Source organism: Bos indicus x Bos taurus, chromosome 13 (genome assembly GCF_003369695.1).
Source record: "Bos indicus x Bos taurus breed Angus x Brahman F1 hybrid chromosome 13, Bos_hybrid_MaternalHap_v2.0, whole genome shotgun sequence".
Taxonomy (NCBI): Eukaryota; Metazoa; Chordata; class Mammalia; order Artiodactyla; family Bovidae; genus Bos; species Bos indicus x Bos taurus.
This window is the reverse complement of record NC_040088.1, coordinates 53,876,613-53,898,692: the sequence shown is the minus strand read 5'-3', so window position 1 is coordinate 53,898,692 and position 22,080 is coordinate 53,876,613. Positions and strand designations below refer to the sequence as shown.

Below are 22,080 nucleotides of genomic sequence, written 5' to 3'. Positions count from 1 at the left end.
CATTCCATTGTATATACATACCAGATCTTCTTTATTCAGTCATCTGTCAGTTGACATTTAGGTTGTTTCCACGTCTTGGCTTTTGCAAGTGGTGCTACTATGAACACATGGGTACATGTATCTTTTCAAATTATAGTTTTGTCTGGATATATGCCCAGGAGTGGGATTGCTGGATCATTTGGCAACTTTAAGCAAATGCAATTCCTAAACAAATAAGATGTTTGGAATCAACTGACTTTAATTTTCAAGTAATTTTTCTACAGCAGTATTTAGGTGTAATTTACATACAATAAAATGCCCACATCTTAATTATACTGCTCTGGACAGTCATATTCACCCATGTAACCATCGCCCTAATCAAGATATAGGACATTTCCACACCCCAGAACATTCCCTCTAACTGCGCTGCAGTCATTTCCCTCTTCCACCTGCCACACAGAGCCAGCCGCATCTACAATGGGTACCATATTCTTATGTAACTAGAAAATGGAACCAAAGATGATTTTACAATTTAAATCTGATAAAATAGCATTAAGACCCATAAAGCTCCATGTTGTCTGCAGCTAGTCTTAATAAGCTTCTATCCTCTATCAAAAGCTTGTCTAGAGACTTTCCAGGTGGTCCAGTAGTTAAGAATCCATGTTCTAATGCAGGGGACGAGGGATCAATCCCTGGTCAGGGAACTAAGATCCCACATGCCTCTCTGTGACTAAGCCTGCATGCTACAACTGGAGAGCCTGCACACCTCAACGAAGACCCAGCACAGCCAAAATAAATAAGTTTTTCTAATATGTGATAGGAAGAAAGGCAAATGACCTTAAGCTTAGTTCAGTTAACAGTGTGAGTGTAGATGTATGTGTGTGTGTGTGTGTGTGTGTGTGTGTGTGCGCGTGCGCGCACGCTCAGTTGCTCAGTCATGTTCAACTCTTTGCGACCCCATGGACTATAGCCCTCCAGGCTCCTCTGTCCATGGGGTTCTCCAAGCAAGAATACTGTCCATGGGATTCTCCAGGAAAGAATACTAGAGTGGTTTGCCATCTCCTACTTCAGGGGATCTTCCCAACCCAAGGATCAAACCTGTGTCTTCTGTGTCTCCTGTATTGGCAGGTGGATTCTTCATCACTGAGTCACCTAGGAAGCCCCAGAAGGTAAAGTAATTTACAGTTAAATACAAAGTTTACTTTTTAAAAAACTTCTGATTTAACCAGGTCATCATTTGAGGTTGAAGTTGGGAATTAGGTAAGCTAAACATCTTCTCTTTTGTCCTAATCCAACATTTTTTTTATCAGAGTATAGTCGCTTTGCAATGTTGTGTTAGTTTCGGGTATTACAGCAAAGTGAATTAGTTATACACAGACATACATACACTTTCTTAAAAATTCTTTTCTCATATAGCCCATTATAGAATAATTGAGTAGAGTTCCCTGTGCTACACAGCACATTCTTCTTAGTTACCTATTTTATACATAGGAGTGTGTATCAATCCTAATCTCCCAATTTATCCTTTCTCCGCCCACCCTCAGTAACCATAAGACTGTTTTCTACATCTGTGACTCTGTTTTGTAGATAAGTTCATTTGTGCCCCTTTTCTATAATCCACATATAAGCAATATATAAATGTCATATAATATTGCTTATATGTGGAATATTAAAAAAAGGGGAGCCTGGAGAATTTCAGGACTGTATAGTCCATGGGGTCACCAAGAGTCAGACATGACTGAGAGACTTTCACTTTCACTTTTCACTATATGATATTTGTCTTTCTCTAATCCAACATATTTAATTAAAAATGAGTATACAGATAGCTGGAGAAAGCAATGGCAACCCACTCCAGGATTCTTGCCTGGAAAATCCCATGGACCGAGGAGCCTGGTAGGCTGCAGTCCGTGGGGTCGCTAAGAGTCGGACACAACTGAGTGACTTCACTTTCACTTTTCACTTTCATGCATTGGAGAAGGAAATGGCAACCCACTCCAGTATTCTTCCCTGGAGAATCCCAGGGACAGAGGAGCCTAGTGGGCTGCCATCTATGGGGTCGCACAGAGTCGGACACAACTGAAGCGACATAGCAGCAGCAGCAGCATACAGATAGCTTCTGAGTACTCTCTTCCTACTTAGAATCAATTTACTCCACTGATTTTTCAGTGGTTCACTTTTCCCAGTTTAAGGAGATAGGCAATGATAATTGACATACAAGAAACTTATGAGAAAGGCTCTTGTAGGTTTTGGTACACTGCAGATTTCAGAAACCACTAATACTAACAGTTCTACTTAGAAACTCAGGTAACCAATTCTGAAGTGTCACATCCAAACAATAAGTCTGAAACCACACATATTGAAATTCCTGGTTCCTCTCAACCAATGCATCCATACCCTAGAGAGGCATTTTGTCTCTAATTACAGCCAATGGTGCGCTGGCTTCCAGGAGTCAGAGTTCTGTTTGGGGGTGCGTTGCTGCATACTTGGGTGCCAGTTCTTTGATGAGATTCACGTAGTCGGTTTTTTCTGCACAGGCCCTGCACTCTTCTCCCCAGCTGTGCAGTATCTGCTTCAGCTCTGCTACTCTCATCTTGGACAGGTCCACTGATGCCAAGTCCAGTTTCTTTTCTTCATGACAAAAAGGAAAGGCATACATTAAAAAAAAAAAAAAAAACTAAACTAAGAAAAGCAAATGGTGTTCCTTATCTGGGTACTGTCTACCCTGTGATCCAAAGTGGGGAAGAGTTCCAAGGTCTATGGAAACCAAGACATACCCAAGAAAAATGTATCATATATAAAGCTATTATGTTAACTCATGATCTATCAGATTTCCTCCCCATGGAATCATACTTGCTGCAAAACGGGGACCTATGCAGTGTTCGTAAAACAAATAGCACAACATCCTAATTGCTACTTTTAAGGCAAAAAGAAGGGAATCAAGAGGGTGGTGCCTTGGGATGGCCTTGTGTGTGGCCAACTGAAAGCCATGGATTGTAATTTACTAGAAAGTTATGGTTCACTTTTTTTTTTTTAATGTGGACCATTTTTAAAGTCATTGAATTTAAATTCAAAGCCATTGAATTTGCTAAAATATTGCTTGTTTCATGTTTTGTTTTTTGGCTATGAGGCATGTGGGACCTTAGCTCCCCAACCAAGGATTGAACTTGTACCTCCTGCACTGAAAAGTGAAATCTTAATCACTAGGCTGCCAGGGAAATCCCATGGTTCAGTTTTTATAGAAAAATATGTCTGAGGTAAACTGGATGAGCATATATATTACAAAGCACTAATACAAATTAGTTTTTAATACAAATTTAAAGAATTTAAATACAATTTTAAAATATAAATTTAAAGAATATAAATACAATATAAAGAATTTAAGCTAGTTTTTAAATACAATTTAAAGAAACCCAAACACATGAATGAAATTAGGAGCATTCTCACCAATCCTTAGCTATTTTGGATCTCAGCTTAAACTCACCGGATCTCCCCTCCCCTACCGAGATTACCAAGCCACACAGAGTTGATTTATAGTCCTTTGGGGTAAACCAACTTCTCTAATGCTGGTGCTTCTGTACCAGTCAATCTGGTTCCTAACATTCTTGCCAATAGTATCTGTCACCAGCGTCTAACTCCTCTAGCAAGACCATTGTTTCCCTATTTACAGATTATCTTCAGAGGATGTCAAGAACTCAGCTACTGCTCTATTGCCAAGCCCAAAAATAGGGAAAAAAAATTAAGCTCATCTATAATATACCCATGACTATGATTTCTGTATCAGAAAGGGGCAGTTTTTCTCTTTCAAAGGCAAGTGTCTTCCCCACCTCCCCAGCCACTAGGTGCATGCTTGCTCATAGCTACAGCACTTCAGTTGACTTATTCAACTATTAGTTCTGGGACTTCTCTGGCTGTCCAGTGGTTGAGACTACACACTTCCACTGCAAGGGACATAGATTTGATCCTGGGCCGGGGAACTAAGATCCCACATGCTGCATGGTGTAGCTAAAATATTTTTAAAAAATTAGTGGCATCCTAGGACTTTTTCAGTTTGACATCTTCTGAAGCATTTCTTTTTGACACCTACATGAAAGAACATGGCATTTAAAAGCCTTTTAATAACTTAACATAGCTTTCAAGTGACTTATCAAAATTTTCCAGTAAGTGTATCCTAATTTAAAGTTGAATCTTAGACTTAGGAAAAAACTTAATCAAGGAGGTCAAAGATCTGTACACAGAAAATGATAAGACTTTGATGCAAGAAATTGAAGAAGACACGAACAAATGGAAAGAGATCCTATACTTATGGTTTGGAAGAATTCAGAATGTCCATACTGGACTTCCCTGGGGGTACAATGGATAAGAATCCACCTGCCAATGCAGGGGACACAGTTTCAATCCAGGAAGGTTCCACATGCCATGGAGCAGCTAAGCCCGTGGGCCACAACTATTCAGCCTCTGCTCTGCTGCTGCTGCTGCTAAGTTGCTTCAGTCGTGTCCAACTCTGTGCGACCCCATAGATGGCAGCCAACCAGGCTTCCCCGTCCCTGGGATGCTCCAGGCAAGAACACTGGAGTGGGTTGCCATTTCCTTCTCCAATGCATGAAAGTGAATAGTGAAAGTCAAGTCGCTCAGTCGTGTCCGACTCTTCACGACCCCATGGACTGCAGCCCACCAGGCTCCTCCGTCCATGGGATTTTCCAGGCAAGAGTACTGGAGTGGGGTGCCATTGCCTTCTGCTCTAGAGAACAACAAGTGCAACTACCAAGCCTGTGCACTGCAATTACTGAAGTCCACATGCCTAGAGCCTGTGTTCTGCAACAGGAGGAGCTGAGTATTTGAGCATGGCGTGCTTAATCGTGTCTGACTCTTTGTGACCCCGTAGACTAGTCCACCAAGCCCCTCTGTTCATGGGATTTGCCAGGCAAGAATACTGGAGTGGGTTGCCATTTCTTACTCCAGGAGATCTTCCCCACCCAGGGACTGAACCAGGTCTCCTGCATCTCCTTCATTGGCAGTCGGATTCTTTACCACTGCGCCACCTGGGAAGCCCTCTGCAACAAGAGAAGCCACCACAATGGGAAGCCTGCACACTACAACTAGAGAAAAGTCCGAATAAAGCAACAAGACCCACCGCACAGCCAAAAATAAATAACATGAAGTTTTTTTTTTAACTGAATGTCTATACTATCCAAAGCTATCTGTAAAACCAATGTGCTGCTGCTGCTGCTACATCGCTTCAGTCGTGTCCGACTCTGTGCGACCCCATAGATGGCAGCCCACCAGGCTCCTCTGTCCCCGGGATTCTCAAGGCAAGAACACTGGAGTGGGTTGCCATTTCCTTCTCCAATGCATGAAAGTGAAAAGTGAAAGTGAAGTCTCTCAGTCGTGTCCGACTCTTAGCGACCCCATGGACTGCAGCCTACCAGGCTCCTCCGCTCATGGGATTTTCCAGGCAAGAGTACTGGAGTGGGTTGCCATTGCCTTCTACCAATGTAATCCCTACTAAAATGCCAGTGGCACTTTTGCAGAGAAAGAAAAAAAAAAAAAAAAAGCCCTAAAATTTGTATGGAATCACAAAGGACCCCGAATAGTCAAAGCAGTCCTGAGAAAGAACAAAATGGTGAAGACAGTTAATAATGCTGTATTGTATATTTGAAAGTTGCTAACAGAGTAGAGCTTAAATAGTTTCATCACAAAAAAAGGAAGAGTAATTAGATGATATAATGGAGCTGTTTGCTAACCATCACAATTTGTAATTACATGATGATGATGGAGATATTAGCTAATGTGGTAATCATATTACACTATATAAGTTTATCAAATCAACTTATTTTATACCTTAAACTTACACACTTTTGTATGTCACTTATATCTCAGTAAAGCTGGAAATAAATCAAAGTTGTATATAAAGCCTTTTTTATTTGGAGGGTCACTACACTCTGTGCTCCAGAGAATTCTTACATTTGTGTGTGTGGGTATTTTGAATTTAAACTTTTTATTTTAATTGGCGTGCAGCCAATTAACAATATTGTGATAGGGTCCGGTGCACAGGAAAGGGCCTCTGCCATACATATACATGGATTCATTCTTCCCCACATTTCCCTCCCGTCCAGGCTGCCACATGATGTTGAGCAGAGTTCCCTGTGCTATCAGTGGGTCCCTGTTGGTTATCGATTTTAAATATAGCAGTGTGTAAATCTCAATACCAACCTCCCTAACTATCTTTTTCCGCCACCCTTCCCCCACCGGTAACCATAAATTCGAGAATCTTTACAATTTTTAATAATGATTCCTATTCTTTTAAAAAACAGAGAAAGCGGAAACATCCTCTCAGGTTCAAAACCAAATAACACCTTCCTGATTGAAAACATGTTCCAAATCTACACTTACCTTGTTTTTTAATTTCATGGCTGATATGACAGAATAATACCTTTAAGAGTAGAAGCTTTCAGAGCCCAAATTTTAGTATTCCACAGCTCAAAGGCCCTTGTTCAATATCAACTTTTTCACCAAAAGGAAGCTGGGAAAAATTTAGAACTAGTGGTCTATTCAAGATAAATAGTTGAAGGAGAAAATTACTTTCTTTTAGGTGCTGGTAGTTTCTTCAGGTTATTCTGGAGAACTTATCATTTGGTATCAATTTAAAAAGAAAATTCTCTATGGCATGGCTCCCCAGGGGCCTCTAGTGGCCAGCATTGCCGAAACATTAGTTAAGTATTCATTTCTTCTCAGTAATATCTGATGAATTTTTCTATTATTCAAGGAGCCCAGTAAGATACCTTGGTCATAGCAGAAATTATTCAAAAGAAATGTGCTAAATGAAAGAATCAGTACAGTTTTGTCCCTTTGGGGACTGTTTTTTCTACGGACTCAGTGATTCCTCCTTCTACTTCATTACTTGGAAGCCAAGAAAAAGATGCTAGTCCATCATCATCACCCTGGAAGTTAGGGCTTGCCCTTGCCCAGTTGGGAAACAGGTTGTCTTGATATCTTCCAGACATTAAATCTTTTTAAAGCCAGATGTGTAGCTATGGCGCACAGGCATATTACACAGCTATGTTGGAAAATAAGACTAAAGTATTAATGATTCAGAGTTGGGTGCTAATTACTTAGGTAGTTTAAAATATTACGCCACGTATGTAACATGAAACGATGACATAAACAAAAGAAATGGACTTCTTTTGGTGGAACTGCAAGGGTTAAAGGATAGGCTAAAGGCAGAATTCCTCGGCCTTCTATAAGTCCTATCCATCTACCCCAAAGGCTGGCCCAGATACAAATTATCTGTATAAGAATAGATATATGTATGTAAAATTTATAAGGCCAAGAATAACGTTTTAAATAGGACATCTTCCTTTTCTGGCTGTTTATTTTCGGCACCCTTGATAAGTCTATTTCATCAGGCAAAATCTGATTTAATGTGATTAACCTATTTCCTAAAAGTTAAACCTGGCAGAGTGATAGACCTAGGAGGAATGTTAGAGCCCCATTTAAAACTTCAGGGTCCTTACATTACCTTTGAGTAGATGCACCTTTGGTCTTAATAGGTTCGTGAAGTCTCTCAGTCATGTCCGACTCTTTGTGACCCCATGGACTGTAGCCCACCAGGTTCCTCCATCCATGGAATTTTCTAGGCAAGAGTACTGGAGTGGGTTGCCATTTCCTTCTCCAGGGCTTAATAGGTTACCAAGAGCTAATTCACCATGAATAGCTGCTCCCTTGAATTTTTTTTTTTAATTGGCCATACCACATGGCATGTGGGATCTTAGTTTCTTGATCATTCAACCCATGCCCCCTGCATTGAAAGGGCAGAGTTTTAACGACTGGACCACCAGGGAAGCCCCTCCCTTGATATTTTGAACTTTTCTTTGACATATGCAGTTGAAAATGTCTTGGTGATTTAAGAGTTTAAATTTTGCCATTTGGGTAGGCAGTTTCACCTAATGCTGCTTGTGCCAGAATTCATTTTTCTTTCCTGAAAGAAGCTCAGACAGCACTGGACACCATCCACTAGCCCAGCATCCTATTAGCAAGTGTAGAATTCCTTTTCTTCTAACACTGATGGTTTAAAAACCTGGCCCCATGTTTAGGGAATTGGCAATACATTGGACATTTGGGGGAAAACATTAAACTCCATTATACCATATTTCAGCTCACAGATCTGACTGTCCATCTTCTTCAGCTTCTCACAAATCTTCGCTGCAGGCATGTGCACACTCATCGGGCGAGTGACCTCACTTAGGATCTTAGTAGCGGCATCTTTTGTGGCTCCTAGATAGTAGCACTGAAGGGGAACAAAGAGAATTTAGGGTCCCAGACACTGGGAAAAGCAAGCAGTATAATTTCCAGAAGTGAGAAAGAGGTTAACCTAGTTTTCATGGCCCAGGTCTTAAATTTAACCCGTACTCACTAAGACATGAGAAAACAATGACTCCATTCCCGTGATCAGCCTAATTAGAAGTGCCCTGAAATTCACGTTAAACTTAAAGACTAATGATAAGAGATAACAGTTGCTAAATGTTTTGTCTGTGTCAGATGCTGCTCTCAGGGCTTTAAAGGTACTGATGTATTTAATTCTCATAACGAGCCTGTGACATTAGTACTAGAACTTTCCCTATTTCACACCCAAGCCAACTGGAGGTCACCCAACCAGCAAGTAGAAGAGACTGAATTAATTCAAAAATCTAGCCTTCTGGATCTGGGGTCCATGCCCTGTTCCATCATGTTGTATTGCCTTTCAAGCTACCTGAAAAGCATTTTACATTTAAAAATATAAACCTTAATGGTGCAGACAAATGCTGAGAGTTTTATAGTGTGTCAGTGGTGAGCAGTTAACAAGGCAAATTTAATTGACAAATTCAATACAACAGTTTTAGGCAAAGCAAGTTGGCCCAAGATTGTCTTTAGTGCTATGAAGACAGTATATTGGAACAAGTCATTTGTGTTTACCCAGGAAACACCATTTCAAGATAATAATACTTCATTAATTATGCATAAATAATTATGTAAAAATATGTTTATATGTTTCACTAATTGTCTTGATTAGAAATGTAAAGTCTACCCACACTAACTCAGGACAGTAAATAAATTCTCATTAGGAATTCAGTTGTATAGTAATTTCATTTAAGAAATCATGGAATTGGTTGCCTATGTTTTTTCCAAAAAGCCAGATGAAACCAGACATATTCTAGGTGAAAATACATTGACTCCATTTTCCTGAAAGATCAATTTTTGCTGGCCTTCTACAGGGAACATGCTTGGGGCAAGGATCCAAACAGGAGAACATTAAACTCAAGATAAGAAATGAAACAGTTAGCAGTTTTCTCCAAGCACAAGCGGGGAAATGAAAGGTGAAAATTTACCATACCAGGCGGTTTTCTTTTCCTTTGACATCCAAGCAAAAGTTGATCAATTCTTTTTCTATGGTGTCCAGAGAAAAGTTGACTCCTCTTGCTATCAAGGAATTGTAGAATCGACTCAAGAATTCTTGACATACTATAAGGAACAAAGAAATTATGTATTTGTGTATTTATGTACAATATCACCACTACCACACCTATGCACATGTCCCTCCCACCAAATAAAAAAGTATGATTCAATGCATTGTGACAACAAATTCATATTATAAGTAAGAATGGTTTGGGGCAGGTGTGTGGTCCAAGCAAGCTGAGAAGGAGATGGAGACCAGAGCTTATGCTGTACCTATTAGCTTAGTATTGGGCCTTGAATAACATAAGCTTTTTGAATCAATCCAGTCTGTGAAACCAAGTTCCACTCTCAAATATGAGCATTTCCCACCTAATATGAGAATGTCACTAACCCTATAGGAACATATAGCCAGCCTCCTCTGGGATATGATGCTAGGGACAGCTTTGGTAAAGCACAGAGAAGAACCAAAGTATGTGTCTTGAATGAAGCTCCTTGGTAGTCTGCATCTGTGTCTTTGTTCCAGTTTGAACCCCTATCTGAACAATCATATTCAGTCCCAGGGTCCAAAGTCAGTGAAGAGATGACGATCAGAAGAAGCACAGGCAATAAGAACAACCTAGTTACTAGCTTTTGGCACCATTCTGAGTCCTTTATGTGGATGAACTCATTCCAGTCTCAGAACAGAGCTCTGATGTAGATACATTCCTACCCCTATTTTACAGATGAAGAGGCTGAGTCAGAGAGAGGCCAGTGAACTTGCCCAGTAAATGGTGGAGGCAATTTGATCCCAGGAGGTCTCACTCTGGTCCACAGCCTCATCCACTAGGTTACTCTGCAACAGGAGGAGCTGCTTTCCCATGTTGCTGGCTCAAAGGGGCAGGTGTGTGGTCCAAGCAAGCTGAGAAGGAGATGGAGACCAGAGCTTATGCTGGAACAAAGCAGCCCTAATATTAGAAAGAGAATTTTAGGGGAATATGATAAGGAAGAGCAGCAAATTCTATGGTTGTTATTTAGTCACTGAGTCGTGTCCAACTCTTTGCAACCCTATGAACTGTAGTCCACCAGGCTCCTCTTTCCATGGGATTTCCCAGGCAAGAATACTGGAGTGGGTTGCCATTTCCTTCTCTAAGGGATCTTCCCAACCCAGCGATCAAACCCGTGTCTCCTGCGTCTCTTACATTGCAGGCAGATGCTTTACTGCGGAGCCATCAGGGCTCATTAAAAATTCCAAAAGATTTTGTCAAATCAGATTTGACGAACTGATCCAAAAATACGTATGAAAAAACAAGAGCAAATGAAAGCCAAGAAATTTCTGAAGAAGGAACTTGAGGAGTAGATCTTACTGATATCAAGACAATTCTAAAGCTATAGCATTTAAAACATGGTGGGACTGGCGCAGAAAAAAAAGCCGCTGGAACAAAAGTGAGACTAGAAACAAATCCAGAAATCTAGAGGAGCTTGGTGTAGGATGGAAGCAATGTTAAAAATCAGTGGGGGAAGAAATGCACAAGTCAATAAATGATACTCAGACCATATACCTTGGGAAAAGTTCAATTTAGATCTCTATCGGAAACTACACAAATGCGAATCCCAGGAGAATAAAGACATAAAAGAAAAGCCACAAAACAAGTTTTAGAGGAAAGCATCTTCTTTATGGCATCAGGATAAAGAAGAATTTCTTAAAGAAGATACCAAACCAGAGACTGTATATTTAATTACATAAAAATTAACCACTTTTGTAAATGCAAAATAAATCATAAGCAAATGATAAGACAAGCCACAAACTGGAGGAAGGTATTTACAACTTATATAACTGACAAAGGATTAATATTCCAAACACATTTTTGCTGTGGTCATACCCTTAGGTCCAGTCATTACCAGTGACTATAACTTCTCTGTATTCTCAGTGGAAATATTTCATTGTCTGATCCTCACCTCCCATCTTCCCAGCTCACATCCTCTAACATCCCAGCACCAATGATTCTCTGATCCCGCCAGGTCACATTGATTCTGCTATCTCTCTACCATGCTTCCTCACCCAGCTTCGATTCTGTGGTTCAACATTATAATCACTCCTTTTCATACAAATTCAACTCCCTTGTATCGCTCTCCTTTGTTGGACTCACCCAGCAAAATCTTAACGCTGGTTGAAACCTCTTTCCACCCACTTGGTACCTACACTCACTTAACGTGGCTGGAGGAAACTGCACCACGAGGTTCACTGGTCTTGCTGTTAATTCATGACTGCTGATTTCAGTGAGCCACCAGTGCTTCCGACAATCCCCCTGCTTGGACCTCACCCACACTGTATCCCACTCCCAAAAGGACAAGTACACAGCAGCTCTCTAGCAAGCCTTGCCTAACACCTCCACCCCATCGTCATGGTTGATCCTGTTTCCCATTTCTTCGAGGGGCAAAAAAAAGCAACAAAAGAGAACTCTCATTTGCCTCTGTCTTCACCTCTACCACACAGCAGAGTCTACTTTAATTCCATGAATGAAGTGTGACAACTCTTCCACCTGCTAAGTAGATCCTATCAGCTCCCTGCTCCTGCACCTCTGCCCTCTGTCTTTCCTGTATTGTTCCCATGAACATGCTGTTCATTCTCACATCTTAAAAGCAACAAAATCTCCCTCAACACTCCTCCCCAACACCAAACACCATCCCATTTCTCCACTCCTCTTTAAGAAAATCACTCTAAAATAAATTTTATACTTGTTTCCAAGTCTCTCCTATTTTTAGTTTTAAATATTTATTATAGGTTTTTCTGTAGAAAAGAAAGATTTAATTCTTTTGCCCAAACCCATCTCCTGTAAAAAGCGTTTGGTTGGATATTTTTATGTAGCCTTAAAATCTTTGTAAGGACAGGGAAGCCTGCGTGCTGCAGTTCATGGGTTCGCAAAGAGTCAAGACACAACTGAACAACAGCAACAATCCTTGTCTTCTAACTTGAGTATTTACAACTTAGTACTTAAAAAATATAATAATGCCACCTGCAGGAAAAGAGCTACAACTTTTTTTTTTAAGATAATGATAAAGTTTAAAATCAGGTTAGTGAAATTATTAAGCTACCTGTAAACTAGGAACATTGTTTTCAGCAGTTCCATCCATACCTTCTAGAACTAAAGTTGGTCCCACATTATCTGCTCCACTTGATTTTGGATGGAAAAAAAAGACACCAGATTAGTCTTGCTGGTGTCAGGACCAGGGGGAATTGCTACCTAGGAATAAGATACATGTTATACTGCGTTGAGACTTTAAGAATAGCCAAAAGTTCTTGAATAAATGTACGCTAAACTTCGTCATTCCAATTTTATTTTTACTATTGCCTTAAATAAATTAGTTCCCAACTCCATACTCAGAGGCAGTTTAGTAGTGACTCAGTGCTTGGGCTCTGAAGCCAAACTTTCTGGGTCTAAATCCTGGCTTTATTATTTCATATTTATTAGCTGTGACTTCAGGCCTTTCAACATTGAATCACCTGACAGTCTAATTGCTGTGCCTTTGAAGTTTTATCAGTCTTCTTTTTCTGTGCTTAAGATTTTCCTTTTGTGTTTTTCAGTTTCCTTCTTATGTGGTTAGATGTGGAATTATTTTTTATTTATACTGTTTGGAATATGCTGGACTTCAAAATCTGTGGATGGGTGATTTTCATCAGTTTGCAAAAATGAGTTATCATCTCTTTTGCTCCATCCATACCTCTCTCTTCTCCTTCTGGAAGTCTAATTAACATACGTGGGAATTCTTCTCTTGATCCACATTGTACCTTTACCTCTGTTTTGTATTTTTATTCTCGGAATCACTCAGTGATTCCTTCTTGACAATTTCTTCAGTCTTCAACTCTCTAATTCTTTTTCTCAGCTCTGTCTAATCCACTATTAATCCCACTTATTTCCTGTTTATTTTCATTTGTTTGGCTGTGCCAGGCCTTCGTTGCTGCATGTGGGTGTTCTCTAGTCTCAGTGGATGGACTTCTCATTGCAGTGGTTTCTCTTATTGCAGAGCATGGGCTTTAGGTACCCAGGCCTCAGTAGCTGCCCTCGTGGGCTTAGTGGCACATGGGCTCAGTTGCTCGGAGGCATGTGGAATCTTTCCAAACCAGGGATCAAAGCCATGTCCCCTGCTTTGGCAAGTGGACTCTCCAACACTGACCCACCAGGGAAGTCCTAATCCTAGTAATTTCTGTTTGTGCATGCTTATTTGGTTCTTTTCCACACATGTTGGAAATATTTTTAATAGTCTCCTGCCCTTTATTCATATTTTCAATCCCTTCATTTCTTTACATATAATAAACATATTTTATATTCTGTGCCTGATAATTCCAATCCCTGAAGCCTTTCCAGGTATGCTGCCTCTGTCTCTTGTCTCAACTGGCTGCCACTTAGGATGCTCTTCTTCCCATGTGTTTGTGACTTTTCTAATTGTGAGCTTTCTTTCTGAGAACTTTGTTGGAATTATTAGAATTTTGTGGGACTGGGTTGAAGGTAGATTCCTATCAGTGAGATTAACATTTGCTCATTCCTACTTGAAATCCCTTTAAACTAAATTCTCAGTTTGAGATGTTTTGAATCACCCAGGTTGGCTGTGTACATTTGGACTTCAATGCATATTGTGTGGTAGCTTGTGACTATGAGTGATTAGGAGGTATTTTTTGTTTTCCCTTTTATTCAGTTAAAAAGTTCAAGTACTACAGTTCCCTTTAGTCTCTGGAGATGGTGGTAGAGTTGTGGTTATTTCCAGGTCACCTTTTATAATGAAGGTCTATCTCTCCAGGGTTTCAAACTAATTGGAAGAGGATCTAGTTACTATGTGCCTAACTTGAGAAGGTTCTGGGCTATATCTTTATCCTTCTTTTTTATTTTATTCATTCTTTTTATTTTATAGCCATGAAAAATCTAACTTCCAATTGCCTGGGTGGCAAATACTCTCAAGAAAAATCCCAGCCTCAGGGTCCCTTTACCTCTTCTGGTTCCCGTTTTCACATTGTTTTTGGCCTCTGAGTATGCCTTCCTGGGCTTCCCTGGTAGCTTAGTGGTAAAGAGCTCACCTGTCAATGCAGGAGACATAGCTTCCATCCCCAGGTTGGGGAGATCTTCTGGAGAAGGACATGGCAATCCACTCCAGTATTCTTGCCCGGGAAATACCATGGTCAGAGGAGCCTAGCAGGCTACAGACCATGGGGTTGCAAAACAGTCAGACACGACTTAGCAACTAAACAACAGACAACAAGGCCTTCCTAACTTACACTTCATATTTTTCATTTTATCCAGTGTTTTTAGTTGTTTTCAGCTGAAGGACTAGAAATGTCCATTTTTAGAACATGATTTTTTATGCTGTTTAATAAGAACAGAACACTAAATATAATAGCCATGTCGTGGTTTTAACAAACATTTATTGAGCAATTAGTAAGTGCCTGACAGTATTCTACAGGCTGTTGGAAAAACAAAGTTCCTACTTTCAAGGATTACATTCTAGTGAATAAATAAAAGTCTCTTGTGGCTATGAAGGAACATCAACTTGGTAAGGAGGATAGAGGGTGACAAGGTAATTCTAAATGGGGTGGTCAGGGAAGGTCTCTCAGATAAAGTTGTGTTTGAGCAGAAAACATAAGGAAATGGGAAAACAGATTAAGTGGACTGCTGGGGAGAAACTCTCCAGGCAGAGGGAAGAATAGGGCAGGCGTGTTCTTGGCAGCACCAGGAACAGTCAGGGAGCCAATACTGGGGAAGTAGAGTGATGAAGAGGGAGAGTAGTAGAAAATGAGGTCAAATAAACAGCAGCATGTCAGGTCATCTAGGGCCTTGGGGCCATGGTAGGGACTCTGGATCCTGCTCTGAGAAGGGATGCCATTAAAGGTTTTGAGAGGAGTGCAGTGGTCTGACATGACTTTTAAATTATGCCTCTGGAGGTTCTTCAGAGAATACCCTGCACGGGGGGCAAGAAGGAAAGGAGGCAGAAGAGTTTGGAGGTTCTTAGAATAGCTGCCTATCTTGAACCAGGGTGGGAGCCTTGGAGGTGATGAGATGCTGGATATATTTTGAAGGCAAAGCCAAAAGAACTTCCTAATGGATTAGATGTGGCATGAGAGAGTCACAGAGGTGTGGGCAGAAGCAGAAGTCAAGAATGACTTCAAGGATTTTGGCCTGAGATACTGTAAGAGTGGAGTTTGCCATTTGCTAAACTGGGAAGCTCAGCAGGAATTCAGTCTTTTTTTTAAAGTATTTTTATTATTTGACTGCATCGGGTCTTAGTTGCAGCATGTGGGAACTAGTTCCCCGACCAGGGATCAAACCTAGGCCTCCTGCACTGGGAATGCAGAGTCTTAGCCCCTGAACCCACCAAAGAAGTCCCAGGAATTAAGTCTAGACATACTTAAATGAAGTTTGAGATACTTGTAGACAACTGTGACAACTAATTTTATATGCATCCACTTGGAGAGTGTTTTTGAATGAGATTAACATTTAGATCCATGAACTCTAGGTAAATGGATTGCCCTCCATGATGTGGATAAGCCTCTTCCAATCAGCTGAAGGCCTGAATAGAACAAAAATGATTGCCCTTCCCAAACATGAGGGATTTCTCCAGTAGACTGCCTTATGCACCATCAACTCTCCTGGGCCCCCAGCCTGTTGGCCCATGATACAGACTTTAGATATCTCAGTCTCCATAATCAGGAGAGCCATTCTTTATAATAAATCTATCTGTATGTATGTGTCTATCTATCTTCTTGGTCTGTTTCTCTAGAGAACGCTAATATACTATTTGACACTGCAAACAGTAAGGAGCAGCTAGGTATGTACATCTGGATTTATATGATTATATTCTTTGCAGCCAAAGATGGAGAAGTTCTATACAGTCAGCAAAAACAAGACTGGGAGCTGACTGTGGCTCAGATCATGAACTCCTTATTGCCAGATTCAGACTTAAATTGAAGAAAGTAGGGAAAACTACTAGACCATTCAGGTGTGACCTAAATAAAATCCCTTACAACTGTACAGTGGAAGTGACAAATAGATTCAAGGGATTAGATCTGATAGACAGAGTGCCTGAAGAACTATGGATGGAGGTTCGTGTCACTGTACAGGAGGCAGTGATTCAAAACCATTCCAAAGAAAAAGAAATGCAAAAAGGTTTTCTGAAAAGGCAAAAAGCCCTTACAAATAGCTATGAAAAGAAGAGAAGCGAAAGGCAAAGGAGAAAAGGAAAGATATACCCATTTGAAGGCAGAGTTCCAAAGAACAGCAAGGAGAGATAAGAAAGCCTTCCTCAGTGATCAGTGCAAAGAAATAGAGGAAAACAATAGAATAGGAAAGACTAGATATCTCTTCAAGAAAATTAGAGATACCAAAGGAACATTTCATGCAAAGATGGGCACAATAAAGGACAGAAAAGGATCATCAAAAAAGCAAGAGAGTTCCAGAAAAACATCTACTTCAGCTTTATTGACTATGCCAAAGCCTTTGACTGTGTGGATCACAACAAACTCTGGACAATTCTTAAAGAGATGGGAATACCAGACCACTTGACCTGCCTCCTGAGAAATCTGTAGGCAGGTCAAGAAGCAACAGTTAGAACTGGACATGGAACAACAGACTGGTTCCAAATTGGGAAAGGAGTACGTCAAGGCTGTATATTGTCACCCTGTTTATTTAACTTATATGCTGAGTACATCATGAGAAACACTGGGCTGGATGAAGCACAAGCTGGAGGCAAGATTTCCAGGAGAAATACCAATAACTTCATATATGCAGATGACACCACCCTTGTGGCAGAAAGCGAAGAAGAACTAAAGAGCCTCTTGATGAAAGTGAAAGAGGAGACTGAAAAAGTTGCCTTAAAACTCAACATTCAGAAAACTAAGATCATGGCATCTTGTGCCATCACTTCATGGCAAATAGATGGCAAACAGTGGAAACAGTGACAGACTTTATTTTCGGGGGCTCCAAAATCACTGCAGATGGTGACTGCAGCCATGAAATTAAAAGATGCTCCTTGGAAGAAAAGTTATGACCAAACTTGACAGCATATTAAAATGCAGAGACATTACTTTGCCAACAAAGGTCTGGCTAGTCAAAGCTATGGTTTTTCCAGTAGTCATGTATGGATGTGAGAGTTGGACTATAAAGAAAGCTGAGCGCCGAAGAATTGATGCTTCTGAGCTGTGGTGTTAGAGAAGACTCTTGAGAGTCCTTTGGACAGCAAGGAGATCCAACTGGTCAATCCTAAAGGAAATCAGTCTTGAATATTCATTGGAAGGACTGATGCCGAAGCTGAAACTGAAACTCCAATACTTTGGCTACCTGATGCAAAGAACTGAGTCACTGGAAAAGACCCTGATGCTGGGAAAAATCGAAGGTGGCAGGAGAAGGGGACAACAGAGGATGAGATGGTTGGATGGCATCACGGACTCAATGGATGTGAGTTTGAGTAAACTCCAGGAGTTGGTGATGGACAGGGAGGCCTGGAGTGCTGCAGTCCATGGGGTCGCAAAGAGTCGGACACAACTGAGCGCCTGAACTGAACAATAAAATGGTGTTAAAGGGTGAAACCACAGGATAGGGAGAGATCCCAGGTCTCAGTGTGATGTAATTCCATTGTGTAGGAGTTGAAAAGATGTAAAGAACCAGAAAGGACTGAAATAAGAAGCCAGTAAGGTAGGATGAGAACACAGAATGAGTGTGTCCCAGGAGACAGTGAATAAAGTGTTAAAAGGGAGGGACTGACTGATAAGTTGTGTTGAATGTTGCTGATAGAATGTGGAAAACATGCATTTTGATAAGTATGCAAAGGAGATACCTGCTGTAGGGATCAATGCAGAAACCATCTTTAAAGCTTCCTGATGACCCCTGATTCTCCTCTTCCTGCAAAAGAAACCCTGTGTTCTGATGCCTCAAAGCTCCTTCTCTATTCTCAAATACACCTTCAGATGATATCCACACTTCAACTGTTGCTCTGTCAATGTATTACCTAGATGATGGAAGTTGGGAATTCTAACTTGCACTTTGAATGATACACTTTTGACTCACTATAAGCTATATAACCTGTTATTGAAGCACTATATAACGTGTGTTCAACAGAATTGAACTATGCACCATCGTAGCTGCTGGAGATGATGTGGGAAGAGAAAAAGTCTTGACTGTCAAGGAAGGCACACGTGGAGGAAGCCAAAATGATTTCTCAACACTATGAGACACGTACTAGATACAAAAGGGAGGCACCTCCCTGGAGGAATTTGGAAGATCAGTAAAAGATACTATGTATGGGAATTACATGATCACCAGACTAGGGGAAGGATGCAATTGTGGCAGCTGAAAATGGTGAAGGTTGGTAACAAGGCACTGGAGCTGGGCAGAAGAAAGGAGCAGAGTCAATCAGAAGGTAGAATCAATAGCCCCAGTGTTTGATGGGTTTAGGGGATCAGGGAGAGAAGTCTAGTCTAGTGGACTAGTTATATACTGGTGTCATAGCATAACAGACTTGGGGGACTGAGAAAGAGAGGAGAAAATAACTTTGGTTTGTGACTCTGTTGAGTTTGAAGTAGAAGATATCTAAGTAGATGTGTTCAGTTGTCCATTGGATTCAAGGCCTTGGACTCCAGAAAGGAGATGGGGTAGATATAAACATCTGGGATTAATCAGACTATGGGTAGGTCAATTCCAATTGCACAGAAGAGTGTGTAGACTGAGAAGAGAGGAGGACAGAGGGCAGAATTCTGGAAAATTCTAATATTGAAGCCATGGCTAGAGAATTAGAAACTTACAGATACTGTCAAGCAAATGAGCACAGAGACAGGAAGCAAAAGCAGGGGTAAAGCAGTATCATAGCCATGAGGAGAAGAAATTTTAAGGACTTCCCTGGCGATCCAGTGGTTAAGACTCTACCATTCCACTGCAGGGGGTGCAGGTTCCATCCCTGGTAGAGGAACTAACATCCACATGCCATCTGGCATGGCCAAAAGGGAGAGAAGAAATTTTCTGAAAAAGTCAGTGGTGTCCCATGCCAAAGAGAAGTCACAGTAAGAATAGAAAAGATTCCTTGGGCTTACATGAAGAGAGTAATATCACTACAAATCAACTAACAAATTAGTTTAAGGATTCTGGCATGTATTTAACCAGATAATCATACTCCTTTTAGTTATGCTGTAGGGTTTTATTTATTAAAATTAGTCCCATAAGTGAATAATTATTTCAAAGTAAAAAAGAATTTTAATAGTCCCATAATACTATCCTTTAAATGAGATTCAGAAATATTTACTTTTTTTTCCAGTAAAGCTTCACTTGACCTAAAACAATCAGAAACTTAAATACTCTCAGGACTCAGGCAGATAAAATGAATGGGTAAACCAATCCAAGGACCAATGCGCTGTCCTTTCTGAAAAGAGCAGCCACAGCTAATTCCCACTATATGGACAGATGGGCTAGTCTTGACTGGTAACCTGGTTTTCAAGATAAGTCAGAAATCTGAATTTTTTAGTATGACATCTCCCAATTTCAAAATACAGCCAATTAATTTTGATGTGGTGTCAGGTTTTTCTATTGATAAAAGAAATCAGTGGTGTCCCATGCCACAGAGTAGTCATGATAAGAATGGCAATTTGCCCTACATTATGTATAGTATAGCATTTTAATCTTATACATTGATGGGAAGTTAATTGGCTAATGATAAAGACTCATAAGCAGAAACAGACCCAGATCTAGACTTTTTCGTTTTGTTCTAAAACCAGTATTTCCTTCGCTATAATTCTAGTGTTAACAAAGGGGAACACACACCCAGGTTAGTCAGACATGCCAGTTAATAATCACAATATGCTATAATAAATTCAAGTTAGAAGCTTCAGATTTAATTAATACATATGCTCTGGCTTTTCTGAAATGTTTGTAAGTATAAACTCCAGAAACTAAACTGCTGATGATTAATCCAATCGTCTATGCCTTATTAAGTTCTGCTTTATACGTGTAGGACCTAGTTAAGTTATACGGGACCTTTAAACAAAATTACAATATTTAGCTGAGTAACTACCTGTATCTAAAGTTTGATAATAACATCATGTAGGTATTTTAAATTTCTGGAGAAAAGCTTAATTATTGCAGGGCCGACAGAAAACTGGACTCCAATTGTGAAGACTTATTCACTTATATGGTACAGTCTGTAGTTACCCATTCATTCAACATGTATTGTGAAGCTACCATTTCCTGTTATGTGAGAATAGATTTTCAGGCTTAGGGATGAGTGAAGGATATACATCTAAGGTAATTATTTCAATGAATTAAACACGAGGTAAGTGCTCCAGTAGTCCAGGAGGAAGGAGCTGAAAGTGAAAGTCGCCCGACTCTTTGCGACCCCATAGACTCCTGGCCAGAATACTGGAGTGGGTAGCCTTTCCCTTCTCCAGGGGATCTTCCCAATCCAGGGATCGAACCCAGGTCTCCCGCATGGCGGGCAGATTCTTTACCAGCTGAGCCACAGGGAAAACCCAAAGAGGGAGGAGCTAGCACAGCTAATTATCTTCTTTGATCTCATTAACAGCCCTCTGAGATAGGTATTGTCACGTTGATTTTTCAAGAAACAGTTACAGTGCCAGTTGGAGCCAGAAGGCTGAGTGGGATGTAGACCCATCTATTCCAGCTGCAAGTCCACAGAGGAGATTCCGTGAACAGCAAAGGACTCATTCTTCTGTATTCCTCCTTTTTCTAACGAGTTAAAGTACTCCTTTGTAAAGTCCCTTTTCCCTGTGAAGTCCTAACAAATGTTAATTCTGTCCTCTGATTTAAGCCATTTCACCTCAATTACAGATAGTTTGTCACGTTTTGTCTTTTTGGGAGTTACAAACTAATTTGAACTTGGAAGACTTCTGTACACTACAAGAAGCAGCACGTGTCTCTGCAGCTAGACGTGTGTGCACAAAATTGAGTCCAAATCTAAACGCACCAGCTCACGTGTACACCCGTGGCGGATGCATGTTGATGTATGACAAAACCAATACAATATTGTAAAGTAAAAAATAATAAAAATAATAATAATAAAATAAATAAAAATGAGGGACAAAGAGAAAAATAAATAAATAAACGCACCAGCTTTGACTACGGCGGTTTAATAGAGCAAGACCAAGAACGCAGTCTGAAGGTGTCACTGGGCCCAGCTCGAACTTTTGTCTAGGCTTGGACGAAGGCGATCAGAAACCAGGGCCAGGGCCCGCATTCCTGAGTGCAATGTTATTTATAGCCAAGGCTGGGAGACGCCAAAGCTAACAACAGCTGCGCTGTGATCTGGTGCCACCGCCATGCAAGCAGGTCTCACACCGCTCACCTTCACAGTCGGCGCCCGGGATCCCCCCGGCCTCCTGGCCCTGCGCCCGCCCCGGGTTAGAGACCCAAAGTCCGGCGCAAAAGGCCACCATTGCGGCTGCGCCGCCGCACCACATGCTGAGCCAGCAGTTTCAAACTCCTCGCCACCTGCGAAAAGAACAGCCGCGCGGGTATCGCCCGCAGGACGAAGCAGCGCGGAGCCTGGGATGCAATGAATCTACCCGGAGTTGCTAGGACAAATGACGCAACTCAACCGTGAGTTTCCATTGGCTCTCAGGAAAAGAGGGTGGGACGAAGGAGCCTTTTCATTGCTCATCCCCGACCTGCGCGTGCGCAATATTGCTCAAGCTGTGCTGCCCCAGCGGGG

The 22,080-nt window shown here is 41.0% G+C and overlaps 1 protein-coding gene across 1 annotated transcript; it reads right to left on the bottom strand.

Moving 5' to 3' along the window:
* Window positions 1–218: 218 nt before the first annotated feature.
* On the bottom strand, window positions 219–22,079 carry CDNF (cerebral dopamine neurotrophic factor). The gene is made up of 4 exons (XM_027559887.1): window positions 21,715–22,079; window positions 9,347–9,474; window positions 8,122–8,263; window positions 219–2,607 (listed from the first exon to the last, which is right to left on the bottom strand). The coding sequence occupies exons 1-4, from the start codon at window positions 21,827–21,829 to the stop codon at window positions 2,429–2,431; spliced, it is 564 nt and encodes a 187-aa protein (XP_027415688.1). The 5' UTR covers window positions 21,830–22,079; the 3' UTR covers window positions 219–2,428.
* Window position 22,080: the final 1 nt, after the last annotated feature.

Excerpts from the sequence above, each read along its gene's own strand:
- CDNF (XM_027559887.1), bottom strand. The coding sequence starts at position 21,829 with ATGTGGTGCGGCGGCGCAGCCGCAATGGTGGCCTTTTGCGCCGGACTT. Across the intron at positions 8,264-9,346 it reads AAGGAAAAGAAAACCGCCTG|TGCTACTATCTAGGAGCCAC; the intron begins GTATGGTAAATT and ends GTTCCCCTTCAG. Across the intron at positions 2,608-8,121 it reads GATCTGTGAGCTGAAATATG|AAAAGAAACTGGACTTGGCA; the intron begins GTATAATGGAGT and ends TTTGTCATGAAG.